This window comes from Carex rostrata, chromosome 14 (assembly GCF_964058835.1).
Source record: "Carex rostrata chromosome 14, lpCarRost1.2, whole genome shotgun sequence".
In the NCBI taxonomy this organism is placed as follows: Eukaryota; Viridiplantae; Streptophyta; class Magnoliopsida; order Poales; family Cyperaceae; genus Carex; species Carex rostrata.
The window spans coordinates 8,287,822-8,311,878 of NC_135931.1; the positions used below are offsets into that span (position 1 = coordinate 8,287,822).

Here is a 24,057-nt window from a genome sequence, read left to right on the forward strand (position 1 = left end):
TCTTAGATTAGGTCTTCCAAAGCAACAAGATCGCCCTTGAGAAATCATTTCCAAGTTTCTAAATGGATTTCTCCTCTCAATTCTTTGATGGTGGAAGAAGGGAGAAGGCTCTCAATTCTACAGAAAATAACTTCTGAAAAAGAGTTGGTTCATCTTGTGCCTTGGGGACCCATCTATATATAGTTATACACTTCTGGCGACACAAGTGCGGGTGGTTCACCCGCACTGGGTCAAAACGTGTTTAAGTAACCGCCTTAAAATTCAGCCCCAAATTTTTTCAAGTCCTGAGTGCGGGTGGTTGACCCGCACTGGAGCTCAGTACGTCCGCACTACGCTCAGACTTTTTTCTGCATTGAACTTCCAGAAAATCGACTAAGTCCTCAATGCGGGTGGTTCACCAGCACTGCGCTCAGACTTTTTCCTGTATTGTCCTGAAGTTCCCAAAAATTGGCTAAGTACTGAGTGCGTCCACACTCAGATCCAGTGCGGGTGAACCACCCGCACTGGGCTCCCAAAAAATTGGCTAATTCCTGAGTGCGTCCGCACTCAGATCCAGTGCGGGTGAGCCACCCGCACTGGGCTCCCAAAAATTGACTAACTCCTGAGTGCGTCCGCACTCAGATCCAGTGCAGGTGAGCCACCCACACTGGGCTCCCAAAAGGCAGTTTTCTGAATTGCAAAGTTCAGAATCAGTCCATCAATGATTTGATCTTTGCTCAAATTGTTCTACACACTTATGGACCACATCCTATTGAATACATAGATTGTCTAACATCTTAATTTCATATTAGATCACTTTAATTATAACAATTATATATGACAATAAATAATTTATAATTATATCACATATATCCTCTGAATTAAGATCCAACATATACAACTTCCGCACGCGCAACTATACCTGCTATTTTGTTTAGGTAGGGGGGAGAGACAAAGATACGAAAAGGGCCAGCTGTTACCAATTTTGCTCTTTTGTCGTGCAGGTGCAGTATCACTGTATCAACTAACGGGCGTGGGGCCCACCGAAAGGTTATTTGCCTCAGGGGCCACCTATCAACTTTCGCAGCTGAAGCATTACGAATTTACGATGAAGGGAGCAAAACGTAAAAATAAATAAACAAGTCATAGAAAAGAGAAAGATACAAAACCAAAAGCCTACAGATGCTAACTTGCGTTCTAACCTTTTCTATTCTAGTCCAGACATTTTCCTTAATTCACTAGAAGTTGTCGTTTAGCTGTCAGGATGAATAAATGATCATGTCAAAATGTAGCTAACATCGACGTATACCTGTGTATTTTTGACGAAATATGTACTTAAACAATGCCATGGCTTCTAATATCTACTGTGATGCTAAACTCCCATTGATATATCTCTGACCCACGGGCTTTCTAACACAAAAGGAGAAAACTGAAATTGAAAGATCAAGAATAATCCATTTCCCGATATAAGTTACAATTGTGTATATACTTCATCATTTTAATATGACATGTATTAAATTCAGTCAATTTAAAAGCTATTTTTTTTTTATGAAATGGATCTGATATTTTCAGCACTGCTCTTTAACAACTTTCCGTTGAACGACCATACAAATTCTAAATTGAAAGTTGGCATTATCGTGTTTACATAATAAATATTGTTTTTTTAATTTTTTGATCTGGACAATTTCGAATTTTCGATGAAGGTAATTAATTACTGTAAGACAAATTCACTCAACAACAACTTTTTTTTGTTTGACCTGTCAACGCTGTCATCGTTGCATGCTACTGTGGATCCGTAAGTTAGCGTCGCTGCATGCTTGCATCAGATAATAAGTTGAGCATACACTGTGCATCTGTTTTACATCTAATTCAACAACACAGCCTATCCAGACAGCAAAAATTAACTTCACAACTAAGCTTTCAATAATCAGAAATCTTAGATATTTGAATTACTGGAATAATTGTTTTTTGAAAGGCCTACATAAGCAAGGGAGCGAGAGGGTATGATTATTAGCAAGATAAATAAAAAATATATATAAGGTGTCAAATTTGTCATTTATGATAATATGATCTAATACCATGGAAACTCAAAAAAGAAAAGAAAAAATAAGAAAGCGTTCCACAATATCTCGAACTATAAATACAAACGTTACAGAATAAATCTCCATGTTGCACTTTCTATCCGCTGTCTGAAATCTGCACCAAGACCTGTACCACTAGGTCAAGTTGCTTATACCTTTTCTGTTCGGTTCACCCCAATAAAATTTGTCAAAATTTCACTCGGTACAAAAATGTCCTTTATCATGATTTACGAATTAAATCCTGATATTAACCCCTTAATACATTATGTCTTTAATGTCTATTACGAAAAAAAAAAACACTTTGTAGTGGGAGTATATTCAATACATTTCAATGAACAAATGATATCTCGTTGTAGTACACCTCTCTTTGAAATCACTTCACACACAATATGGATTCAGAAATTCTTAACAAGGACGGAGGCACCTTCCTTGGAGCTGGATTCAAGCATGGCTTCTAAAACTGCCACGTCACGAGCCCCTTCTACATATAAGTAACGCGGCTCAGGTTTGTAATCAACTGTGGAACCCTGCTCAAGAAGAGAAAAACAATCAAAGAAGAAGAACAAATTTGACCAAGCCCATTGGCATATGTCATGCAGAGTATGCACAAAAAAGCGGATGGGATCCTTCGGCCTTCAGGCCCTTCATTTCTCCATTTAATTCTAAAAATGTCCAACTAATATATTCTCCTTTCTCATGGTTGGTATCTATACAACTACGAAAGAGTGTGATTTCGGAAGCTTTAAAAGGAAATAGGAAAGGAGTGATACATGACACATATTTTGGAAAATTTCTGAACAGTCTATGAAGCACGATGTTTTTGCAGATAATGTAGGATATTTTGATGATTGTAGGAGCATTCCTCAACTTATTCTTAAATAGCAGGTGTGCTTTACATGGAACATCACACTCCTCCCATATCAAAAAGGAAAAGAAATGCTCTACAAAAAGGATATAAAATTGTTCCTTTGTAAAGCAAGTAATCCTCAAACATCTGGCTCTTTCAAAGCTTAATATACATGTTGAGTTTTAAGCTTAATATACATGTACAACATCTGGCTCTTTCAAAGCAAATAAAGTTTATTTACAAATGTTGAGAAAATCACATAATCTCATAGAGCTCCTTTTTTTTTTACTTTTTTTTTATTTTATTCTTCTTTGTTATTGGGGGATGGGGAGAGGGGGAGAGGGGATGTTTAATGTTTGAGAGAAGTTCATGACTGTGATATTTTGATATTTTATTATAATATGTGATATGTGATTATCCTTGTCTATTCATTATTAATTTATTAATTTCTCCAATTTTTTCCTTAATATACTGGACCATTTTACAAATTTATACAACATCAGTCAGGTAAGGTACTACGTATCAGTACATTAATAAACTACCTTGCTAGCATGTAAGATGTCATGAACAAATGCCTTGAGCTCTTCGTTCACACCACAAAATGGATGAAAAGTCTTTGTGCATTCACCATTTTCTGAGAAATAGGATACCTGCAAGCATAGAATACATTTTAATTTTCAGCAACAAAAGATCCCAAGATTTTCAGCATTTACTCTTACCAATTTACCTCGCAAATTACACCATCAAATTCATCATTACCACAGATACAAAAAAAGAAAAATCTGGGAGAGTAAATTTTAAAAAGGTTTTGAGGGTATCAATGTACAAAATTTGTGGATATATTGAGTTCTTTCTTATAACCTTTGGTGGATTTTTTAATTGGACCTAACCAATATCATTACATATGACCTGACAGAACTGTGGATATGCTATTTGTTTTAATTGGTTTCTGTTCTAAAATCAAGTGCTTATTCAGGGTATTAATTGAACTTGCAACGAGCATCGACCTTTTTTTTAATTAATTAAACTAGAAACTGACAGCAAGCCCGGAGAAGGGAGGCAAGAGGGGGGTTACCATGTATCCATGCTTTCCTCGATCAACACTGCGTTGAACTTCAACTGCCCCTTTTGTCCCATCCACACGCCAAAGTATCTAACAAGCAAAACAGAAATATCAATTGGAGTGCTAGGCAAATAAAATACAAAGGTAAGATATGTAAAAAGACAAGGTTTTAGAGAGAGTAGTGATTTTATTTAACCTTCGGTGACCTTGAGTTGACTGCAAATAGGAGAACACCTGCACACCCATTTTCCAGCTTACTGCAGTATTATCATCAAAGAAACAAAATGATGTTTTAATATACTTCTAAAAACAACTAAATGACCATGCAAAGGGAGAAATATCCCATTTTATTTCCCACAACAAGATATCACATGCACTTCCACTATTCTAATTTAGATTTTCTTCTTGTAAGAAAACTACCCCCCTCCCCCTTTCTCCTTGTTGCAAGGAGTAATAGTCTGGGAATATTTCTTGAAGTAACAAAGATAGCAACTGAACAAGGGACATACGATTATACACTTTATTTCATTTCCCATATATCAAGAGATACAGTTCTACTTGTATTTTGGCAGAGGTATAAATTGACAAATTGCAGAGGTAACAACAACTAAGCCTTTAGTCCCAAACAAGTTGGGGTAGGCTAGAAATAAAACCCAACTGGACTCACAAAGTCAAGATAGATAGTAATAAAATAATTAAAAAAAAAAACTACTACCTACTAATGCTACTGTTGCTGCTGCTGCTGCTACTACTAATAATAATAGTAATAGTAATAGTAATAATGGTACAAATTGCAGAGGTACAGATAAAATAATTTGTTCTTCATAAGAATTCTTTTTTTACCTCAGTACCATCCAGTGTAACAAAATGCGGCCTATGCGGCCACATATGCGTATGCAGTTCCAAACCGCATAGAAAATTAATATGCGGTTCCGCATATGCGGCCGCATATTCAGCCGCATAATTTTGACCACATACCGCATATGAACCGCATATGATCTTGCTGTTGTGTATTCTTATATATGTATGTTGTTTTTATATTAGAGAATAATGGATATAAAATAGTTCTACAAACATTGTATTTTTATTCCTGTTGTGAGATTATGCTTCCAAATATACATGAATTCTTATTTTAAAATCCGCATATATACATCCGCATAAAAATCCACATATGCAGCCGTATACCGTATATGCAGTATGCGGTGGCCTTCCGCATACCGCATAGAAACTGCATTTTATAACACTGGTACCATCCTATCAGTTTTAATACAGATACACAGAGGTATGTATGGGATCTGTACTGGTTCTGTAACCAACCCACTTATTATTTATTTATTTTTAAATCTTGACAGTGGCCGTCAAGGTTATTATTATTTTGTTTTATTTTTCTCAGCATTTTTTCTTTCATTGTTAGATAGGGTTACCACAAACACACAGATTTTTTTAAGCTGGCCTAACTGAGAGGCAAGTAATTGCTGGACCTAACATTCGAAAAATGCCTCGCTTGTAGACTTACAAAAGAGAGCACAAATTATCAGGCGGTGGCAAAGTTACATCCACATGGCGAGCAATAGATGATACACTAGCAATTTCACATCCAACAAGCTATCAACAATACAAAACAAATAAATTAATTTAGTAAATTAAATATAATTATTTATAAATTATAAACCGACAAAATTTTGCAATAATACCACTGTTTTTTCAGTTAGAAGGTTGAAGAGCTACATTTTGGCTAACATAGTGGAGAGCAATCTCCTGATTCTCAAATCAGACAATGATCATGAGGACTATGTTTTGGGTTTTACTTGTTTTTGTTCCAGATATTTTGTATCAAAAAAATTTCCACAAAAACTTGCATAACATATGTGCCACCTATATTTTCTACATCTAAAAGTGCACTTGATTTGGAATATATGAGAGGGGAGAGAGAGAGAGAGAACCATCCTCAAGCCAGCAACAAAATGCACACCCATGTCTAGAATGAAACCTCCCTGAAATGATTGGTTAATGGTTAATTTTCAATGAGAACATGACAACTAATTAAACGCTAATGAGAAAAATTGGCACAACAGGCACTTTAGCATATCTAAAATAAACTGGAAAGCAAATGTAGTGTGTATTGACAGCACTTTTCCCTGGGAATCAGTCCTCTCTCTGCCAACTTGCCAAGACAAAAAAAAGTCCTTTGACACCCAGTTATTTCAGAGATGTTAGCAAACATGGTATATTCTCTTCCCTTTGCAATAATACCAACATTGATTGATCTATTACTAACAGCACCAACAACCAGAACTAGGGTCAGGTCCAGTAGAAAAAAATACAATTGGTCATCTCTTTATAGTAACTCTAGCAATATTTTCATGACTTGCTTGTACAAAAATTGGAAACTTGTTTGTAGATATTTTTGCATTTTTATTTGTATCTCATGTCAAGTGAACTGAATATCTATAAAATATTGGGTGCTTTAAGCAAATGGGCCCGATAAAAGAAAAATAAATTATCACATTTAGATTTCATACAAAAAAATTACGGCGCCAAGTGCTACTGAAGTAAGGATTAGAGCTGTTCATTGAGCCCTCCACTATTACTTGTATGTTCATCATTTCTCCTATTTCTTTCACCAGTTTTCCAGACTGTGTAGAGGAAAATAAGGAGTTAGCAAAAATGATAGTCTCTATCAAAAAAGGCACTGAGGGGCCAACAAAAGCCAAGAATAGTCATCCGGGTTTATTTTCTTTATTCTTATTACAGTGGCACTTTGTTTAATTTTGTACTATGCGTATCCCTTATAGATATGCTAGCACTTCAGACAGTGTCATGAAATTTATAAGAACTGTTCATTGTACTCGTAGATGGCAAGTTCTGTTTTATCGTTTGTTTTGCTTGGTTAGTTTGAATAATTATGGGATTTTCCTAATAGCATTAGCTGATTCTGAAATATATGCTTCTACTTTTCATAAATAGAGGGAAGGGAGGAGAGAGTAATGACCTCAACAAAAGCAGGTTCAAATCGGTAGTTTTCAGCAATAGCCCAAATAGGTTTTGTTGGAGATATGTTGTTCAAGGAGTTGTAGTATGAAAGTGCTGTTTCAGCCTCCGCAACAGCTATCAATTTAAAATAAATAATTTCAAAAGTTTGCAACACTGGAATTAGTTCCTTTCAAAACTGAATGTAATTGAATGCAAATTGAGTTCACTATAAAGTTTATGGGACGAATGGATGTAATCAATGTTTGCTGTGAAGGTGAGAGTTATTTAAGGCTTAAATACACATCATGGTTCAACTCAAACTGGGAAGCCACCTCAATACAATACCAGGAACTGGTCATCATAAAAACCATACCACTAAACATGCAAGTTGGGTTGGTGTACCAGCTACTACTGAAACCATATGGTTGTACTGTTTAAAGCCGTAATCAAAGCTGATTGTAACCTTGAGAGAGTGACAGTCATAATTAAGAAATAAAAAAGATAAATGAAACAATGCAATTTGGAAGGCACTCACATCCAGCAGCAGGTTTCTCTGTGTGAATCCATCAAGTCATGCACGGAAAATACCACAAAACAGTTAGGAACTAAAGGTTGTAGCAACATATTGCAGATTCCAAAAGGTACCATCAACAAAAATAACCATCTGGAGCAAAGCTCAAAAGGTGGCCCATAGTTTTAGTGATCACATCAATGTGACATAAACTTCCTTGTTTTATTGTTTGGTCCTTTAAATTAGTTTTAATGGTTAATATGTGGAAGGATTTGAAAGCCTGTTCACCAAGAAATATGATCTATGTTAAAGACCAAAAAAACATGTCAAACCTTTTCTACTCTACTAGTTTTCTATTTTTTCCCTCCAGTAAGTGTCAAGTCTTTTGACCCGGATAATAGCAATTTTCAATGCTGCAAGTAAATATCCATGACTCCAATCAAAAAAAAAAAAGTAAATGTCCATGAAACTTGATTTTATAAAAATTAAAATCTATGGCCCTGATGGAATAGAAAAAGGGTTCAGGCCTCACTGTGACAGCATACAAAAGTTAGAGCAGCCACTTTTGGAGGATTCTTCGTTATTCAAGACTTCTATATTTCCATGCAGAATGTAAAGTTTGGTACCTTGAATAACATGCTTTCCGGCCTTGAGCATCTTTAGGGAGATTTCTACCTAGAATGCATTTCGCAGTTGTTAGTTTTAATCTCTTACTTTAGTAACATGATAATATCTGTTCCAGAGGCAGAGAGAGGACACTCGCGCCCTCACCCCCCCACCCTGCCCTCCCTCAGCAATGAAACTGTGTAGTTATATGTTCAAATTCCATCAAACCTTTTCATTTCATTTCTGTTTTCTATTTCCGATGATAGACTTAAATTGTAGGAAACCAAGTGTTCCATAACGGAATATGAATTTCAGAACGCAAGGGACAGAGCCACTATATTGGTTAGAGGGGGGCAACAAATTTAGGACAGTGTAATTTTACAATCTGCAAGCATAATTTTGCAATAATTTTGAATTTAGGACAGAGCATAATAGGAAGTGGTAAGAAAATTCAAAGGTAATTTTGTAATTTTTCACCCAATTGACAATAGGAGTGGTAAGAAAATAATTACTAGAATTCAAAACCGCACTGTAGAAATGATAAGTCAGTCGGTGAGTTTAATTTTTTTATAAAAAGAAAATGGAGTATAGGTAAGTCATCTAGAATGGAACAAAATAAAATAGCCAAAAAAAGAAGGCATGCATTCTTAAAAAGATTATTACTCTGACAAATTCCAAAATTTAGAAGATTCTTATCCTAAAATTGGGAATCAGTTCATCAATTTCATCTACAATTGTTGCTACTGAAGCTGAAATAACAAGATCCAGAAAACTACTAAACTAAAAAGGAACAGAATGCCAAATACAAACCTGAACTTGACCTGCAAGAACGACAGCCACTCCAAGGATTGAATGGTCATTTATTATGTCATCAAGTCCTGAGTCACCCCACTTACACTCTATCTCTGGTGCAAAGTCGCGAGCAAGTTCAACAGCAGCTTTTGCTGATTCCTACACAGTTTTAATAGCAGTTTTTGGTTATTTAACCCAAAAATCGAATATTAGCCTGGAATTAAAATGGCCAACTGTAAGCCAATATAATTTATTAAACTATTATATTGTGAAAAGCTGTGCCCGTTATAAACCCTTTCTCCACAAAAAAGAGAGATAGGGGGTACTTCCTACAAAAATTAAGGATGAAGTACAAATCACCATTATGGGCACAAGAAATGGTGCTCATTGCAGAAATTAAAATTTTGGGAGTCATCTGCAAATAATTTCCACATCAGATGTAACATGCAAATAGGAAGCCAATAAGAACTTGTTATCTACCTCAGAACAACCCCAAATTATCTTTTACAACCCAAGGTTGAGTGCCAGTTGCAAATGTGATATTTTGAGTGCCGTTTGCAAATAAAATGTGATGTAGTTTTTAAAAGAAAACCATGGTAGAGAAACAATATTTTACCTCAGAACGACTCCAAAATGCCTTTACGACCACAATATCAGCAATTTCTCTTAACCTAGGGATATATTGGGTTCGCGCAAATATTCCTGCCCCAATTACCGCAATTCGAGGAAGAACCGAAGTTGAATCAGCCATGCTTACACCAATATTGTCTGCAATTCAGGTGCTGAAAATATAAATTGGTGTTTATTCAGTTACAGTGGTACTGGCAGGGTCATAAAATGACTGATTGAAAGCGTGCTAATGCTGGCTAAATATTCGTATGAGGTTCTATAGCTTTCGTGGTTTAGTTTAGTTGGGTTTTATTGAAGAATTTAACTAAAAAGTTCAGTTCAGATGCAAACATTTGGCAAGAACTGGTGTTGTTACTAAAGATTTATGTTGCTTTTTATGATAAAATTTAAATTAGAACCATCATTTTACTTGCATTTTCTTTAAGAAGTTGTGTGCTAAAACCTTAAATTAAAACTGTACATCAGATTTTAGTAGTACCTGAAGAAGATCACATTTATGCCAGAAAAAGATTGATCATAAAAATCAGTGAGGCCTGAGGGTGTATATATCTGATAATAACATTGCAAACATTCAATGCATCTAATCACTGATTGGATTGGAGATTTTCTGCATGATACGTAACTATATGAATGACACTCAAAATAAATCAAACCACTGTAGATTCAATATCATTTCCAAATCTACATGTGAATTTCCAATAAATTATACTTTCTTTAATATTTTTAAAATAATATACATATCTGGCGAGGGGTGTGTTTATAGCTGGTTTATGATCAATCACTGCGAGTGAAGTCTGATCAGTAAAGCTAAATATACAAATTTGTCAGACATTGGGAGAAAGATCATTCACGGTTGCATTGACTTGTAAAGAGTAAATGAGATCTCAGCTAAATGTACAAAAAAAGAAGCAAACGTACGACGAATTAGTTGGAGTGACGTACAGAACTAGAGAGACGAGATCACGAGATCCGACCTTTGCGGAAAAGAAGAGCGCTTGGGAGATAGATATAGAGAGAGAAAGAGGAACTTAATATGGTTATTTTATTTTTATTTTTATTTTTTATTAGAATTTAATATATGATCGGGCAGTGAGAGGAAATGGAATCTCGATGGGTATCCCTGCGGTACCCTACCGCGTAGAATAACTCCGCAGTCGAGCGTGCAAAATAATAATAGTTGTCCGTTTTGAGGTTCGTACCAAGTTAAAACTTAAAACGGAGATGCAAATTTCATTCTACGCGGTACTGATTTTTTTATTAATCGAAAATAAAATAAAATAAATATTGGGAAAGGATATCGTTAATCGAAATTTAGAAAAAAAGTGATGGTTTATCTGTCAGCTACAATGTCTGAACGAGATAAACCATTTCGTCCAGATTAGACTAATTAGTGCTTCGCTAATCTCGCTAAGCAGAAAAAAAATCTTGGATATGATAGATTATCCCGTCCAGCACTTTAGCATTTTTTGTTTATTTTTTTTTGTTAAAAAAAAAATATGTTACAATGCTGGTTCAAGATTTTTTTTTAAGTTAAATTGCTAATTAGAATCAAGATTAATGGGACAGGATGATTTATCCCGTCTATAGAGAGTTGAGACCGTCCAATGGATATTGGATCAAAATTGGTCTGATATCGTGTAAGTCATGTTAAAAGTCACACATACTTGTGATCAATATAAATTTTGAAACTAATCGAACAGTTCTGCTCGAACATCTGATCAATTTTGATCCAATATTCATCAGATATCCTTTCATAGCATAGGTGTTACTAATAGGATTATAAACAAACCGAATCAAAATTTGAACTCGGCTTATGCTAAAACGAGGGGAGCTCAGTCAGTTTGTGTTGTGAGTCACATATAAATTAAAAGTTTTCGTCAAAATAATAAAACAGTTGCATAATAATTGTCTTCTTCTTGTAATAAACTGAGAAACATACCAAGTTGAATCAAGTATTTGAATTAGTTATTGTCAATGAATCAAAATTAAACCAACAATGAATTTTTTTTCTTTCGAGTTTATCTTGAGCGAGTTACGAGCTGCTAAATTCTTTTACCAGCCGGCAGCCGTCGCTCGTGATTTTCCGCACTTGCGTTGTGTTTCAATATGTAGCAAAAAGTTCAAAATTAATTTGATTTCGCTGTGATCGCATGATCCTGACATTTTGTGAGGAAAAATATCCCAAAGTTATACTCTCGAGGTTACACATGGGAGTCTGTTTAACATTCACACAAATTCGATGGAATTGTCCGGATCCGATCTCAAACTTTTAATTAATCCTAATTCTAGCCCAAACACAATTCCACTTGGCCGATTATTCTTAACGATTTGGCCTTTGGGTAATGACTAATTTGAGAGCGTAATCGTTAAACTTATGGGGAGCGGAATTGGTCCGAAGCTCTTTGGACCATCTCTGTCCAAAGAGATTATTAAACCGTCCGATTCATATTGTGTTTTAATCAATGATGACGATGCTTCGACTCCCATTTTAACTAAAATGGAAATATTTTGGCTATATTTATTAGGTAGACCTGATAGCAAAAACGGAACCTTCCAGTTCCTTCCACTATTCATTACGGATTGAGTTTTATGAATTGCTAATGTCTCCATTAATTCACATTTTGAGAATAGTAATTTGAAATAATAAAAGTATCTAGATATTTCCGAAGCACATATTTTGATCTCCTTTTTATCTGAATTTATCAAGGTTCTTTAGAAGAAGACTATTTTTTAATTTTTTTAATTACTAACTTCAATAATATTTTCACTTAGTTTTAAATAAAGAGTCATGTAAATATGAAAGTGTATAGAATTTTAACAATAAATAAATTAATAAACTTAATTTGTCAATTAGTAATAAATACTAACTGGTTTGCATTTGTAACTATTAAAAGATTAAATAAATGGAAGATGTATTGGAGATCTCCATTTAAAAAGTTATTGGAGATTTGAAAAGAAAATTGTTATCTAGATTTCTACCAGTCGAAACAGCAAGAAATATTCTTTCTATATGAGCACGTTCAATACATCACCGTTCAAATAATTGTATCGCACGGTTTAAATACTTCTTTGGACGGATATGGTCCAAAGAGCTTCGGACCAATTCCGCTCCCAAACTTATGACGGAAGATCTTTCCATAATTTAACAGTTGTTCCAGAATTTTAACAAACGCATTATGTTTAATTTTAAGAAAATAACATAAATTTTTATGCTTCATGTGTGCTGTTTATTATAGTACGAATTATTTAACGAATCAAAACATAATGTGTGCAATTTGATTAAAACAATTAAATTTCTCAATTTGATAATAGAAGTCACATCACTATGCAGGAAAAAAAAAATTACATTTGAGAAAAGAAATTGATAAATAGAAATAATATTTATTTCCGAACATCCTATGTAATTAACGCTAGAATGAATGACTGTGTCAGTACAAAGTTTTCAAAGTTAGAAATCAGTGGAAGAACCTTACGAAACAAGTCTAAATACAAAAACAGGACTATGAAAATCAGTGAAGTTGTACGAACCCTCAAGTGAATTCAAATAAATATCTTCCCTCGGCTCCTCACTAACTCCACTTTGTGTTGCATACTCTAGGGCCATCTCATAGTCCACCTTTTGTCATTATATAGCAACAATTGAAAAAAGTAACACATAAGATCAAGATGAACTTTAAATTATCAATAATTTATAGGTCACATACACAAACAAATTTGCAAATATTTTTTTGTCATTGGCAAGATCTAATGACAATTGATAGCGATTCATATTAGTTCATACTGATGTGTGTTTATATATCTTAAATTTGCACTCACTGGACAACACTAATAAATAAAAAGTTTCCTTTTCCAAGCTAAACCATGGTGAATCAAACTTCAAATAAAACCCGGCATTTTGTGTTGAATTAATTGGATTATATTATTGGTGATAACAAGCAGCAAGAAAAAAATCAAGGGCATTTCAAGCCGAAAAGAGCAACAAACAAAATGCCCTACTTTTTTCATTTGAATCCCATCAGACCACTCGGTTTATATCAACTTCCACTCAACAAGTTAGTTGATCTAATATTAAATCGACTGATCTAGTGAGCTTGTACTATTGCAGATCTATACAAAATTATGAGTACAACATGCAGAAATGGAAACCATAGGTAATATATGCATAACACCAGAAAATAAACCATGTGTGTACCCCTTGAAAGTATTATTATTGCAAAAGACAAAAACAAATTTGAATATTCCTAAAGATTATAATTGAAATGATTCAAGTACCTGTTCAACATGTTGAGTGAGGCAATCCCGAAGAGTAACATCTGTCACTTGTTCAGATGCTACCTTTTCAATAAGGTCCTCATCTTCTTTCTCATACTTTTTGTGTCTCTTCGAACCTCTACCCTCATTTGCTATTTGTTCAATCACTTCCATAACAGCCCGGCATGCATCAGGGATGTATCTGCAATTTTTTTCCCCGTGGCAATATTAGAAGAAAATTAACTAGTAAACGGCAAGGATTTGATTGAGGAATAGTATCATGTGTGGTTGCCAGTAACAAAACCATAATGTCATTTGTTGCCACAAAATGACAAATATCTTATTTACTTCACAAAAACACGATAAACATAACATATATTCCCTCTCTTCATTTTTTTCTTCTTTAAGTACTTAAATGATGCTTTTACTCATGGGTATGTATAGTTAACAGCAGGGACTGTAGCCGCGTGTTAAGTGAATGGATGAGAGTCAGGTAATTTAGTGACATTTCACAGTATTCTAGAGGCATTTATAACATCCAACCAATTCAGTGTGCATCCATGATACTCGACATTGTTCAGGGTACGCAAAATATCCACCATTCATCGTTCATTAAAGACACTTTTTCCTTTTTATACTAGAACTCAGAAAATTAGGTAATTAGACTTTGCCTATTCAAATTTCTTTTTCTCTCCTGTCTTTCCCGTGCCTGGAGCTTCTTCACTATTTTTGACTTCAATTGACTGCAACACTGCTTAATAGCTGCCTGCACAATTTTTTTGACAAAAGAACTTAGTAAAAAGTTCCAGTAGCAGAAATTTCCATTATGTACCACTAATAAAATAAAGTCCGGTTCTAATAACCCTCTAAGCTAGCATACTTACAACATCATTTGAGCACTGGTAAACAAAAGACACAAACTGTGAAAACAGGCAGACTGAGTTACCTGGACAGCAGAAGCAATTTCAGTTATGTCGTCGCCTATGTACTCTTTGCCTGTTCCCTTAAAGGGTATTTTTGTACTTACAATGCTCACAAACACCCCAATTTTGTCTTGCCCATGGTTTATCTTGTAGCTACTCCAACTGAATAGTAGGAGTTCAAAAGACAGTACAACTTAAATGACATCATGTTTAGCCAACTAAATTTTGACAATGTCATATAAGATCAAATAAAATGCTCACTTAATTCTTTTAAGAGCTGTCCTTGTGATAACATCAGCACCTTGTTCAAATAAAAGTGGTATCCTGTTTGCAAACCTGAAGATATTTATACCCTATAAAAGAATAGCGATGTCACCAAAAGACCACTTATTAGGTATAAAAAAGGTCAAGATTTAAAAATATTGTTTTACCTGTTTGACGTCCTTCCCACCAAGGCTAACCCCCGCTTCCACCATAAATGGATGGCCTTCAAACACGCGAGGGCTAACGTGAAATAAAATATAAATTTATTGAACTCAGAATTAATATATCCAAGCAACTCACAATGTCTATGTTCAAAATATTATATTGGTAAGCACTCAGCTCCAAGCAATGTCATATGGATATATATGCGAGTATCCACAAGGTAGATACAGGGACACATAAATTTTTAAAATCTTAGATATGATATGCCTTTTGCCCCATATATGATTTATTGCTCATTTTGTTTAAATATCACACAACGAAAAGTGACCACCTAACTAAATGTAAAATATAGCAAGTTCAGTAGCTTCTGGTAAACAAATTGAAGTTTGAGTAACTATCTAATCCACTGCAGCATGTACTTCACTAAATTTTTGTAGGGGATAATGATATTAGCTGAGCTAGGAACTTTTAAAAAGTTTGAAAGCAAAAGATAAAAATTGAGTGCTTGGCTTTAATTAGACATATACAATCCTGAACCTAACATCAGAAAAGAAAGGCCGGTCATACCTGCCAGCATAAGTTGCAACCAAATCAGGCTGAAGCTCCTTTATTATCCCAAGTCTAAGATTGTATTCACCTGCTGGGCTCAGACACTGCATGCATATTTTATAGTACCTTTTATCAGAACACTCTAACAGCAAGCCAGATTTTTTCAAATTATCCCCAGAACACTTGGATACCCCCCCCCCCCCCCCCCCCCCCCCCCACCCACCCCACACACACACACACACACACACACACACCCACAAAAGAAAAAGAAAAATGAATGAAAGAGCACGCCTGCCTGTACCAACCACAAAAATTGTACTCGTGTAAATAAAGAGCTTTCCTGATGTACAAGTCATGCCATAATGAGCACGGAATATATCCATAAAAAAATAAGAAAAAAGATATACATCACCACTTGGATCGTCAAATCTAGCCTCGCGAAACAGCTGATGTATGCGGACTATTTGCTGAGCAGTCAGGCTTTTCACAGCCATTTTTGGGCCAAAGTCAGGCCCCATCTCCTCTACATCAAATTAATATCAATCTCAGTAAAAAAAATAAGTTGGGAAAGTTAAAAGGCATAGGGTCTTCTATTTCAGATTATTGATACTGGATCAGATCTGGTAACAGTACTAACTGGTGACAGTACTCCTTGAATAGAAAGACGCATATACAGGAAATTGTCTCATTGAAAGGTCACCTTAATTATTCAAGTCAAATGCTCCAGTTTTGATCAATGTGACCAGTCCATGAGCCTTGTAAAATAGACATTGGTACAGTACCGGATGATAAACTAGAACCTGAATCATTTTTGAAACCCAAGTAACAACAGAAGATCTGAATGATCGACGCCATCCATGTAACCAAGCGTGCAAGAATAGACTAGATGTAGTTTTCATGTTAGCAGGCCCAATCTCCCCAACCCCCCAATCAACAAAATGAAAAAAATATAATTAAGGACGGTTCTAATTACCAATTAACCGCTCGGCATGAGACTTGCTGATGTTAAGAAACTCATGCTGGAGAAACTGCTGGAGGTTTTGTTTTGAGGTCTCTGAGATCAGCCTTTTGATTAGCAGCAAATCAACAGCTGAGGGGTGATACTTTGTTTCCAGTGGGACAGGTGGCATCACATCAGTTCTTCTAGCAAACCTTATTGTCATGTTCTTTCTGGAAGATAATTGACAAATTTTAGTCTGCTATTCATTAATGTCGATCATAATATACATGGACCATGGTCACTCAGTACTTTTCCTCCGGCATCCACTTTATTTACTTGGAATAGGATCATTATTATGGTAAAATTAAAAGAACATTTTAAAAATGATCAAACTTTTATACATTGGCATTAGTCGTGAAATTTGCAGAGTCCCTCAAAGCCTTTTTGCAATTAAATCAAAAGGGCAAACTGCTGATCTCACTACTTTAGTTCTTATGCAAAAAGTCAAAACTCTTATCAAGGCTTGCATTTACAATATTACAGAGTCATTTTGTGATTTTGAAAATTAAAGACTAGCTAGCTTAAGAAGTGTACTAATCCCAAGGATCAATCTCAACTCAATGATACAAAAAACTGGTAATAACTTTCCCCGAAAATAATAATTATTAAGTAAAATAATTAAAAGGGAGCTTACTCTGATGTGTCAGATATGAATTTAACAAGAAACTCGGCATATGGGGTAATTACAGCCATCTGCCTCATGTATTGCAGTATCTTCGACTGAAACATGCTAATGAAACTAGTTAGTAAATCTTAACATAGCTATCAATTATAATACATCTCTTTTTCTTTGTACATTTAATCTTTAATTAATTTTGTGATTACTCTCACCAGAACATGGCATTAGGTTTATCTTCAGACAGTTTTTAAATATACTGCCCATTTCACCCAGCTAGGCTCAGCTCAAAATAGTACATGACAGTGGGTTGACTGATCAGTTTGGTAGCGCGCACACGTACACACACACACAGAGTAAAGAGGGAAAAATATTCAGAATAACTTGAGACTTGGTGTTTGATCTGTATGCATCTATACCACACTAATTTAGAAGGGTGGACAGCATAAAACTTCAGAAGTGTAAGAAAATAAGGTAAAAGAAAATTCTAATTTTAGCTCTCTGAATAGGATATGCAAAAGGATCTGATAGGGTACTCACACGGTGAGTTGTCCAGTTACCCTCTATTATAACATGAATCTCAGCTCCATGCCACCTATCCTTGTTCTCTCTTTTCTCATGCAAATGCACATATGGTATATTTCTGGAAGTTTGGATAGTCAAAGAAATATCAAACAATAATATTCTAAACCAAAATAGGAGCCAGTATTCATCCTGCACATTTTGTTTAGAAATGATGTTTATAAAATTTGGTGTGATTTGGAAACGGCCTGGTCTCCATAGAGCAATTTAAAGATAACGATTCCATTTTATCAGCACTTACAATTTAGATGTTGGCTAAATTCTGTACAGATTAGCGAAGGTTTATCTTTGAGTTCATAATGCTATTCAGGGGCAATTAGTCATCTTTGCTTAATTCTGGTTCTTAATGACTGGGTGCACATTTGCAAGTTAACTAGAAAGCATAGGCACTAAATAAAAAATATAAGAAGCATAAGCTGCAATTTGCCAAAGCCACAAAAGTAAGATCACTTATTAATACTTGTGAATGTCAATATCAAGCCGGCAGAAGGTAGTGAAGTTTTGACCCTTCATAGACGATATAATTTCAATTGGTAGCCCTGTACTCATCTTTGACCATATCAGTGCCTGTTAATAATATCACAAACCCGATTAGTTATCTTTCACATAAAGCACAAAATTGAGGTAATAACAATAAAAGAGAAAATTGAGCTTTACTATAATTTTAAAAACTACACCCAGCAGAATTTTATTACGTTTCAGATGAAAATCATGTTTTCCCAATTTTGTATCTAGGCTGTGTGTATGTTTAGTTATTATGTAAAAAAATACTAAATAACAAATAAGAAGAAAAAACAAAGAAAATAATTGGCTTAATGGAGATAACATTTCTGGAAAGCTTTGTGAATTTAATGCAATATTCTTTTAACCATATTTACATATAACATCAAAATTTATTCAATTTGGTCTATACACTCTTTTTCCTTTTGACTTATTTTGCCATTATTTTAGTGAGGTGGAAAGAATATATTTTCCTGAAACTTTGACAAATTTGCCAAGTCCAATTGGTGAATACTTCTTTTCCCTTAAGAGGGGAAGAATAAATTAAATAAAAACCAGAATAAAAGAAGGTTTATTTTGAGTTTTCATCTCTGATCCAAAGTTTCATTTATGGAGCTATATAGAACTCCATTAGGTCATTAGTACTTCCATGTTAATTTGGTATTGAAAAATTAGCTCATTAGATTTATTTTCCTTCAGATAATACTTTTGCTATTAATTGATAATTGGCAAGTGACTTCGAGTTCAATAAATGCCGATCTCGGTGGCATCCATATGCATCATTTCCACTCTCTTTGGCCAGAGTTAGAAAGAAAGTCCAACTTTATTATTTGTTACATATATATCCAATATAACATACCATCTTGGCACCAAGTCCGAATTTCCCACGTGTTTGTCTTAAGCCATACTTAGTGCCAGATAGAACTGCAAAAAACAAAATATGGAACCCAAGACATGTTAAATGGAGCAATTTATGCGTAGCCCTGAAGTGTCAAAATATATTCACCTGCCAAATAAAAAGTTACCATCGAGATCCCCTACTAAAAATACGACCTATCACATAACCCAATAAAGCCCAAGGAATGTCCTAGGTAACAACCCTTTCTCATTTACTTCGAAATATAACCAAACTATCCTCCTTCCACACTGTTCTTTCTCCATGACTGAGGAAGATACTTTGAAAATTTTGGACAAGAAATTGGTGATATTTAGAATGCTCCAAAGGGGCAAGTTAATTATTTCTACTTTAGGAATATAAATGCTAGCTTGATGTTTTTTACAATAATGGATGCAATTGCTCACATACACACAATACATGACCCTGAAGTCCACATACAATCCCTAGATTTGCAATTACAGCGCACGTTAAGAACTTTTAAAAGTTTTAGAAAAATCATAGTTATTAGAATAGTACAGCTGTCTTATTTGTTTGGGCTTGTGCAGATTTATCATACATTTAACCATATTTGCAAGGTCACAAAATTTCTCTCTTTTATTGCGATAAATGCCAACATAATTCAATGTAATTGAAATCTCACAAATAACACCACTGTTATCAAAATTTACTTGAGCAAAAAATAGTAAAGAACCTCAAAATATTCTCTTCTAAACAACAAATTGCTCCAATACTGGTTCTTACAAACTTTTAACCAATACCAGAATTGTTTGCCTCCTTTCAGGCAAAGAAAAAGAAAGTGCTTCATCAATGTACAGGCAAAACTGTCAGCATTAAACAGAACCCACCTTTTTCCATAAAAAGAGTCTACATGGAAGGTATCATTTGGAAATAAACCATATACTACAGAGTGGGGCAATGATGACAGATGCTGGATCTTATTTGCATACAAAGTCGAAACAAGCTCGGTATTATTTGCAAAAAAAAAAAAAAAAAAAAAAAACTTATAAAGAAAACCTCAACTGCAAAGGATCTGGTATGGGCTAGGATGTACTGGCACAGACTTCGTATTAAATAGTACCAAAATCCAGGATTGGGTTGTTAATATATGTTGTAACCAAGGTTGAAAGCAATTAGCGGTCCTTAGCGGTGAGGGATTCATTTAGCAGTTACCGGTGACAAAAAAAATCGCTAAATCATAGTACCGGTATGCCTTTTATATTTTTTTTCCTGATCTAATAATTATTCATGAATATGATATTAACTGCGGTAAATGACACAATATTTTCAATTGTTCAATGTAAATTCATATAGCAGTAAAAACCGTTAAAATGTGGATTTGTGTATTTCGTGCAGTAGGATTCAAAAGAACAATAACGCACAAGACAGTGATGATAAAGTGTGGTATTTAAAAGCTTGATTGTTACACATACCTCTCCCAAACATGTTAGGGATATCATCATGCGGCATCCCTTTGCCATTATCCTGATAAATAAGAACAACCAAAACATAAGTTATAGTACTGGAATATATTCTGGTACCATTCTGATGAAATGTACTTATTCAAAGCTTAAACAGTGGACTGAATGTAGCCACATAGATACGAGATTTAAGAAATATCATCCTGTTTATGGGTTGATTTCCCTCCCTAGAATACCTAATTGTTCCATTATCATACCTGCTTGAGTTTTTTTTTTTTCCTAATGATCAAAACTATTTTTCTATGTTTAAGCTTAAAACAGCAATTAAAGAGCTCAAAAAACTAAAGAAACCAAGAGTGAAATATTTTATACCTTACAAGTTACTTTGAAATATGCAGTTTCACCTCTGCTTTTGGTTTTATTCCCAGTCGCAGATTCCTTGACTTTCTTCCCAAGAGCTAAATTTTTTGCTTGGCTTTCTTGAACTTTTGCTTCCTTTGCTAGTCGTTTCTATGATAAATATTTGATTGCAGTGCTCATACAAACTTTTGTTCAAAAGGACTTTGATAGGAAAGTATCATGAATAACTCTGAATAACCCCTAGGTGAATATTAACAATAAGCGTATCATAGATAAACCCTAAAGATATTAGGTACTGTTTTTCTTTGATAAGTACCAAGTGGCAGTCAATGACCCTCCTTTTATTTCTACTCCAAGTCCGTTGCTGTGTCTGAAAAATTGGGCAGGGATGTGCAATGATCCCTAAAGTTTATATGGGTAAATGAGGTAAACTCATTTCTCGGTGTTATATGCAGTAATTGAGGTTTTGCATAGTGCAACTAAAACTACCCTTTATCTTCTTTAAAGATATCATCCTTTTAAAAAAAAAAAAAGATAAAAAAGTACCAGTCAATGTTCTTTAAACAATTTCAAATTGCTGCTAATATGGAGTAAAATCACATCTTTAAGTGCTCTACACCAAGAGTTGTAGTTTTGTGCTTATTTACGGCACACTTTAGGTCTGATGGTCATTTAGTATACTCAAAATAAGTTCTGTTGACAAAGACTTCCAAGTGTCCTGTACTAATGACCAAGCATTGATACAATCAAATTTATAAGAAGTTGAACTCCTCGCAAAGGAACTACACATTCAGATGTAGTCCTGATTACTGAAAGAGGCTTAGTAACTTAAGTAATGAGGTGCTAGGATGACTAATAAGATATCATAGTTTTCAGATTTGATCAGCACAATAAGATCAACGATTTGTTAGCATTTTCCATTTATGAGAATATAACTTAGTACAGAGGGTTTGCTCCTTCTCAAGTAAGACTATAAAGAGAATAAAAATTATACCTCACGAGCCTTGTTAGACTCAAAACCATCATAAAGTGCTTGATCCACACGCTCTCGATCCACTAGACCAATCAGTGTATTGAACTTGCTCTTGTTTATCTCTTCACTGTTCAGCAAATGATAAAACATAAGGGAACTTAGTGTCATTGACCATAACGTGACCGAAAAAACATGTATACTGGTGGATACCAGATCATACCAGGCTAGCAGCAATGTTATCTGACTAGCCTTTATATGTTAACATAGGTTTTACATAAATAATAGATGTCAGAGACCCAATTTATCATTAGTGGAAACATGGAATTAAAATCTAGTTGGGTGGTTTCCAAACTGGTAAAATAACCTTTGCAACTTTTCCTTGCATGATTAGCATTTAGTCATTTACTGATCAAGTTTGGGCTTAACTCAGCTAAGTTGCACATTTGAGTAACCAGGGTGAGACTACCAATTCTATGTTATTACAATAGTAGGGCTCAATAGCATAAAATATGCTTAATTGACACTTCCATTAGCTCAGATGGTGCTTAAATACACATTTAAGGGAGCTCTACGATAAAGACAAAACAGTGTTGCAACCATTGAAAGGCTGCATCGCACATTTATTAGGGTTTAGATCTTTGTTGGGCTTGATAGAAGATTAAGAGGGCACCATCACAAGTAAACCGAACCATATATTTCTCAAAAAGCTTGGTTGCATAACTGAAGTTGACAGAGGTCACGTTGAGATCACTAAACTTTAGTTGGGCAATTAAAAAACTTGTACCATAGCAGTCATGAAAATTGCAACGATACTCACATTGTAATCTCAACAGAAGGCAGCTCCGAAATAGACTCAGCTGAATCAAGAGAGTTCTCTACAAATTCTCTCACGGTAGTGTATAGTGATTTCCCCGGCTGGACATATAACCATGTTTTACTAATATAATTGAACCTCAGATAAATAATTATTACATTAATCTAAAGGACAGGACATAGTCAATTTTATCAAAATAATTTTAAAAAGATCACTAGAATTGTGACATTAATTAAAATGCATCAACAAAAGTGGTATTTTATTACCTTAGTGATAGTTTATAATCCATCTGGGACATTTTAAATTTTAGCATGCAAATTAGCACTGCATTTTAAGGATTCACATCCGCTGCCAAAGTAGGTGATGGCACCATGTGCCATTGAGTCCCTGACAGATGGCCCCCAATAAACCCCCTAAAAAGCTACAACGTGTCAGCGACTCAATGGTGCACGGTGCCGTAGCCAACTATGGCAGCAGATAAGAACACACATTTACAGTATGAAAGTTAGAACAAACATACATTATCAAAGCCAGCAATGTTCTTGTTCTCAGCAAAGAACTCAGCGGGAGATTCTGCAATTGGCATTTTTTTGTTGGAGGGAAAACCATTAGCCGCACTTTATCATCAAAATGACTTGAAAAAACAGAGAGAGAAAATGTGAAGTGGAAAGAGAGTAGGAATGTACTCTGTTTGAGAAGGGAAGTATCCTTAGATTTATTCTTAGCATTAGAGGAAGAAGAGGGATTTTTCTTCGGTTTGCCCCGACTGGGTTTCTTTTTAGGTTCGTCCGAGCTCGCGTAGCTTCCATCCGACTCCATTTTTGGGCTCAAATCGAATTTGAAAACGAAATTTGAGGACTAGAGGGGAGGGTTTCGGTGTTGACGGGGTTTAGCAGTATTGAGTTTTCGTTTGGAGGTCACTGGCTCGGGAGGTAAAATGGGGAGGCCGCGGAGGGAAGAAGGGGGTACTTCTCGAAATGCCCTCGCTAAAAGTTCAATTCTCTGCTAAGGAGTGAATTACGAGTGGGAGCAGATCACCTGCCCCCCGTTGCAGGATTTTCCTGCCCCCTCAGTCACTGTGGGGTGGGGTCGAGTTTAGGGTGGGTGGGACCGGGTTTAGGGTTTGAGGTGGGTGGGACCCACTAACAGTGACTCTGGGGGCAGGAGATTCGATCCCATTACGAGTGCGTATCCTCTGAGATATCTCAATTTTTGCGTGACCGACGTGTCCGGTTTCTATTCGGGGATAGCGTAGGGGGCCAGT

At 35.2% G+C, this 24,057-nt stretch overlaps 2 protein-coding genes across 9 annotated transcripts; both read right to left on the bottom strand.

The window, feature by feature from the left end:
- Positions 1-2,086: 2,086 nt before the first annotated feature.
- LOC144565110 (NAD(P)-binding Rossmann-fold superfamily protein) lies at positions 2,087-10,529 on the bottom strand. Of its 7 annotated transcripts, none has more exons than XM_078314760.1 (13): positions 10,401-10,529; positions 9,469-9,634; positions 8,871-9,011; positions 8,081-8,129; positions 7,479-7,496; positions 6,963-7,078; positions 6,493-6,606; positions 5,914-5,964; positions 5,487-5,575; positions 4,167-4,227; positions 3,983-4,060; positions 3,450-3,557; positions 2,087-2,587 (listed from the first exon to the last, which is right to left on the bottom strand). In XM_078314760.1, the coding sequence occupies exons 2-13, from the start codon at positions 9,601-9,603 to the stop codon at positions 2,456-2,458; spliced, it is 1,092 nt and encodes a 363-aa protein (XP_078170886.1). In that variant the 5' UTR covers positions 9,604-9,634; positions 10,401-10,529; the 3' UTR covers positions 2,087-2,455. The 7 variants fall into 7 exon arrangements, with proteins under 7 accessions (XP_078170886.1, XP_078170885.1, XP_078170884.1 ...); XM_078314759.1 differs by having other exon boundaries at positions 9,469-9,620; positions 10,425-10,523; XM_078314758.1 differs by having other exon boundaries at positions 10,425-10,523.
- A 2,145-nt stretch (positions 10,530-12,674) lies between these two features.
- On the bottom strand, positions 12,675-23,762 carry TOP6B (topoisomerase 6 subunit B). Of its 2 annotated transcripts, XM_078314834.1 has the most exons (19): positions 23,480-23,760; positions 23,314-23,366; positions 22,797-22,894; positions 22,001-22,106; positions 21,019-21,156; positions 20,659-20,710; positions 19,190-19,254; positions 18,290-18,396; positions 17,788-17,890; positions 17,266-17,351; positions 16,605-16,801; positions 16,039-16,154; positions 15,650-15,735; positions 15,088-15,160; positions 14,918-15,009; positions 14,680-14,818; positions 14,405-14,499; positions 13,755-13,935; positions 12,675-13,098 (listed from the first exon to the last, which is right to left on the bottom strand). In XM_078314834.1, exons 1-19 carry the CDS (start codon positions 23,610-23,612, stop codon positions 12,952-12,954), a joined length of 2,067 nt encoding a protein of 688 aa, XP_078170960.1. In that variant the 5' UTR covers positions 23,613-23,760; the 3' UTR covers positions 12,675-12,951. The 2 variants fall into 2 exon arrangements, 1 of the variants encoding a protein (XP_078170960.1); XR_013514849.1 differs by lacking the exon at positions 12,675-13,098 and having other exon boundaries at positions 13,882-13,935; positions 14,162-14,499; positions 23,480-23,762.
- Between the last annotated feature and the right edge of the window lie 295 nt (positions 23,763-24,057).

What these genes read in the sequence shown, in the direction of transcription:
- LOC144565110 (XM_078314760.1), bottom strand. Translation starts at nt 9,603, where the DNA reads ATGGCTGATTCAACTTCGGTTCTTCCTCGAATTGCGGTAATTGGGGCA. An exon ending in CATTTTGGAGTCGTTCTGAG is followed by an intron (nt 9,012 to 9,468) that starts GTAAAATATTGT and finishes AAAACTGTGTAG; the next exon opens with GAATCAGCAAAAGCTGCTGT. An exon ending in CTTGGCGCCGTAATTTTTTT is followed by an intron (nt 5,965 to 6,492) that starts GTATGAAATCTA and finishes CAATCATTTCAG; the next exon opens with GGAGGTTTCATTCTAGACAT.
- TOP6B (XM_078314834.1), bottom strand. Translation starts at nt 23,612, where the DNA reads ATGGAGTCGGATGGAAGCTACGCGAGCTCGGACGAACCTAAAAAGAAA. An exon ending in GTTGCAACTTATGCTGGCAG is followed by an intron (nt 15,161 to 15,649) that starts GTATGACCGGCC and finishes ATTTCACGTTAG; the next exon opens with CCCTCGCGTGTTTGAAGGCC. An exon ending in ACAGCTCTTAAAAGAATTAA is followed by an intron (nt 14,819 to 14,917) that starts GTGAGCATTTTA and finishes CCTACTATTCAG; the next exon opens with TTGGAGTAGCTACAAGATAA.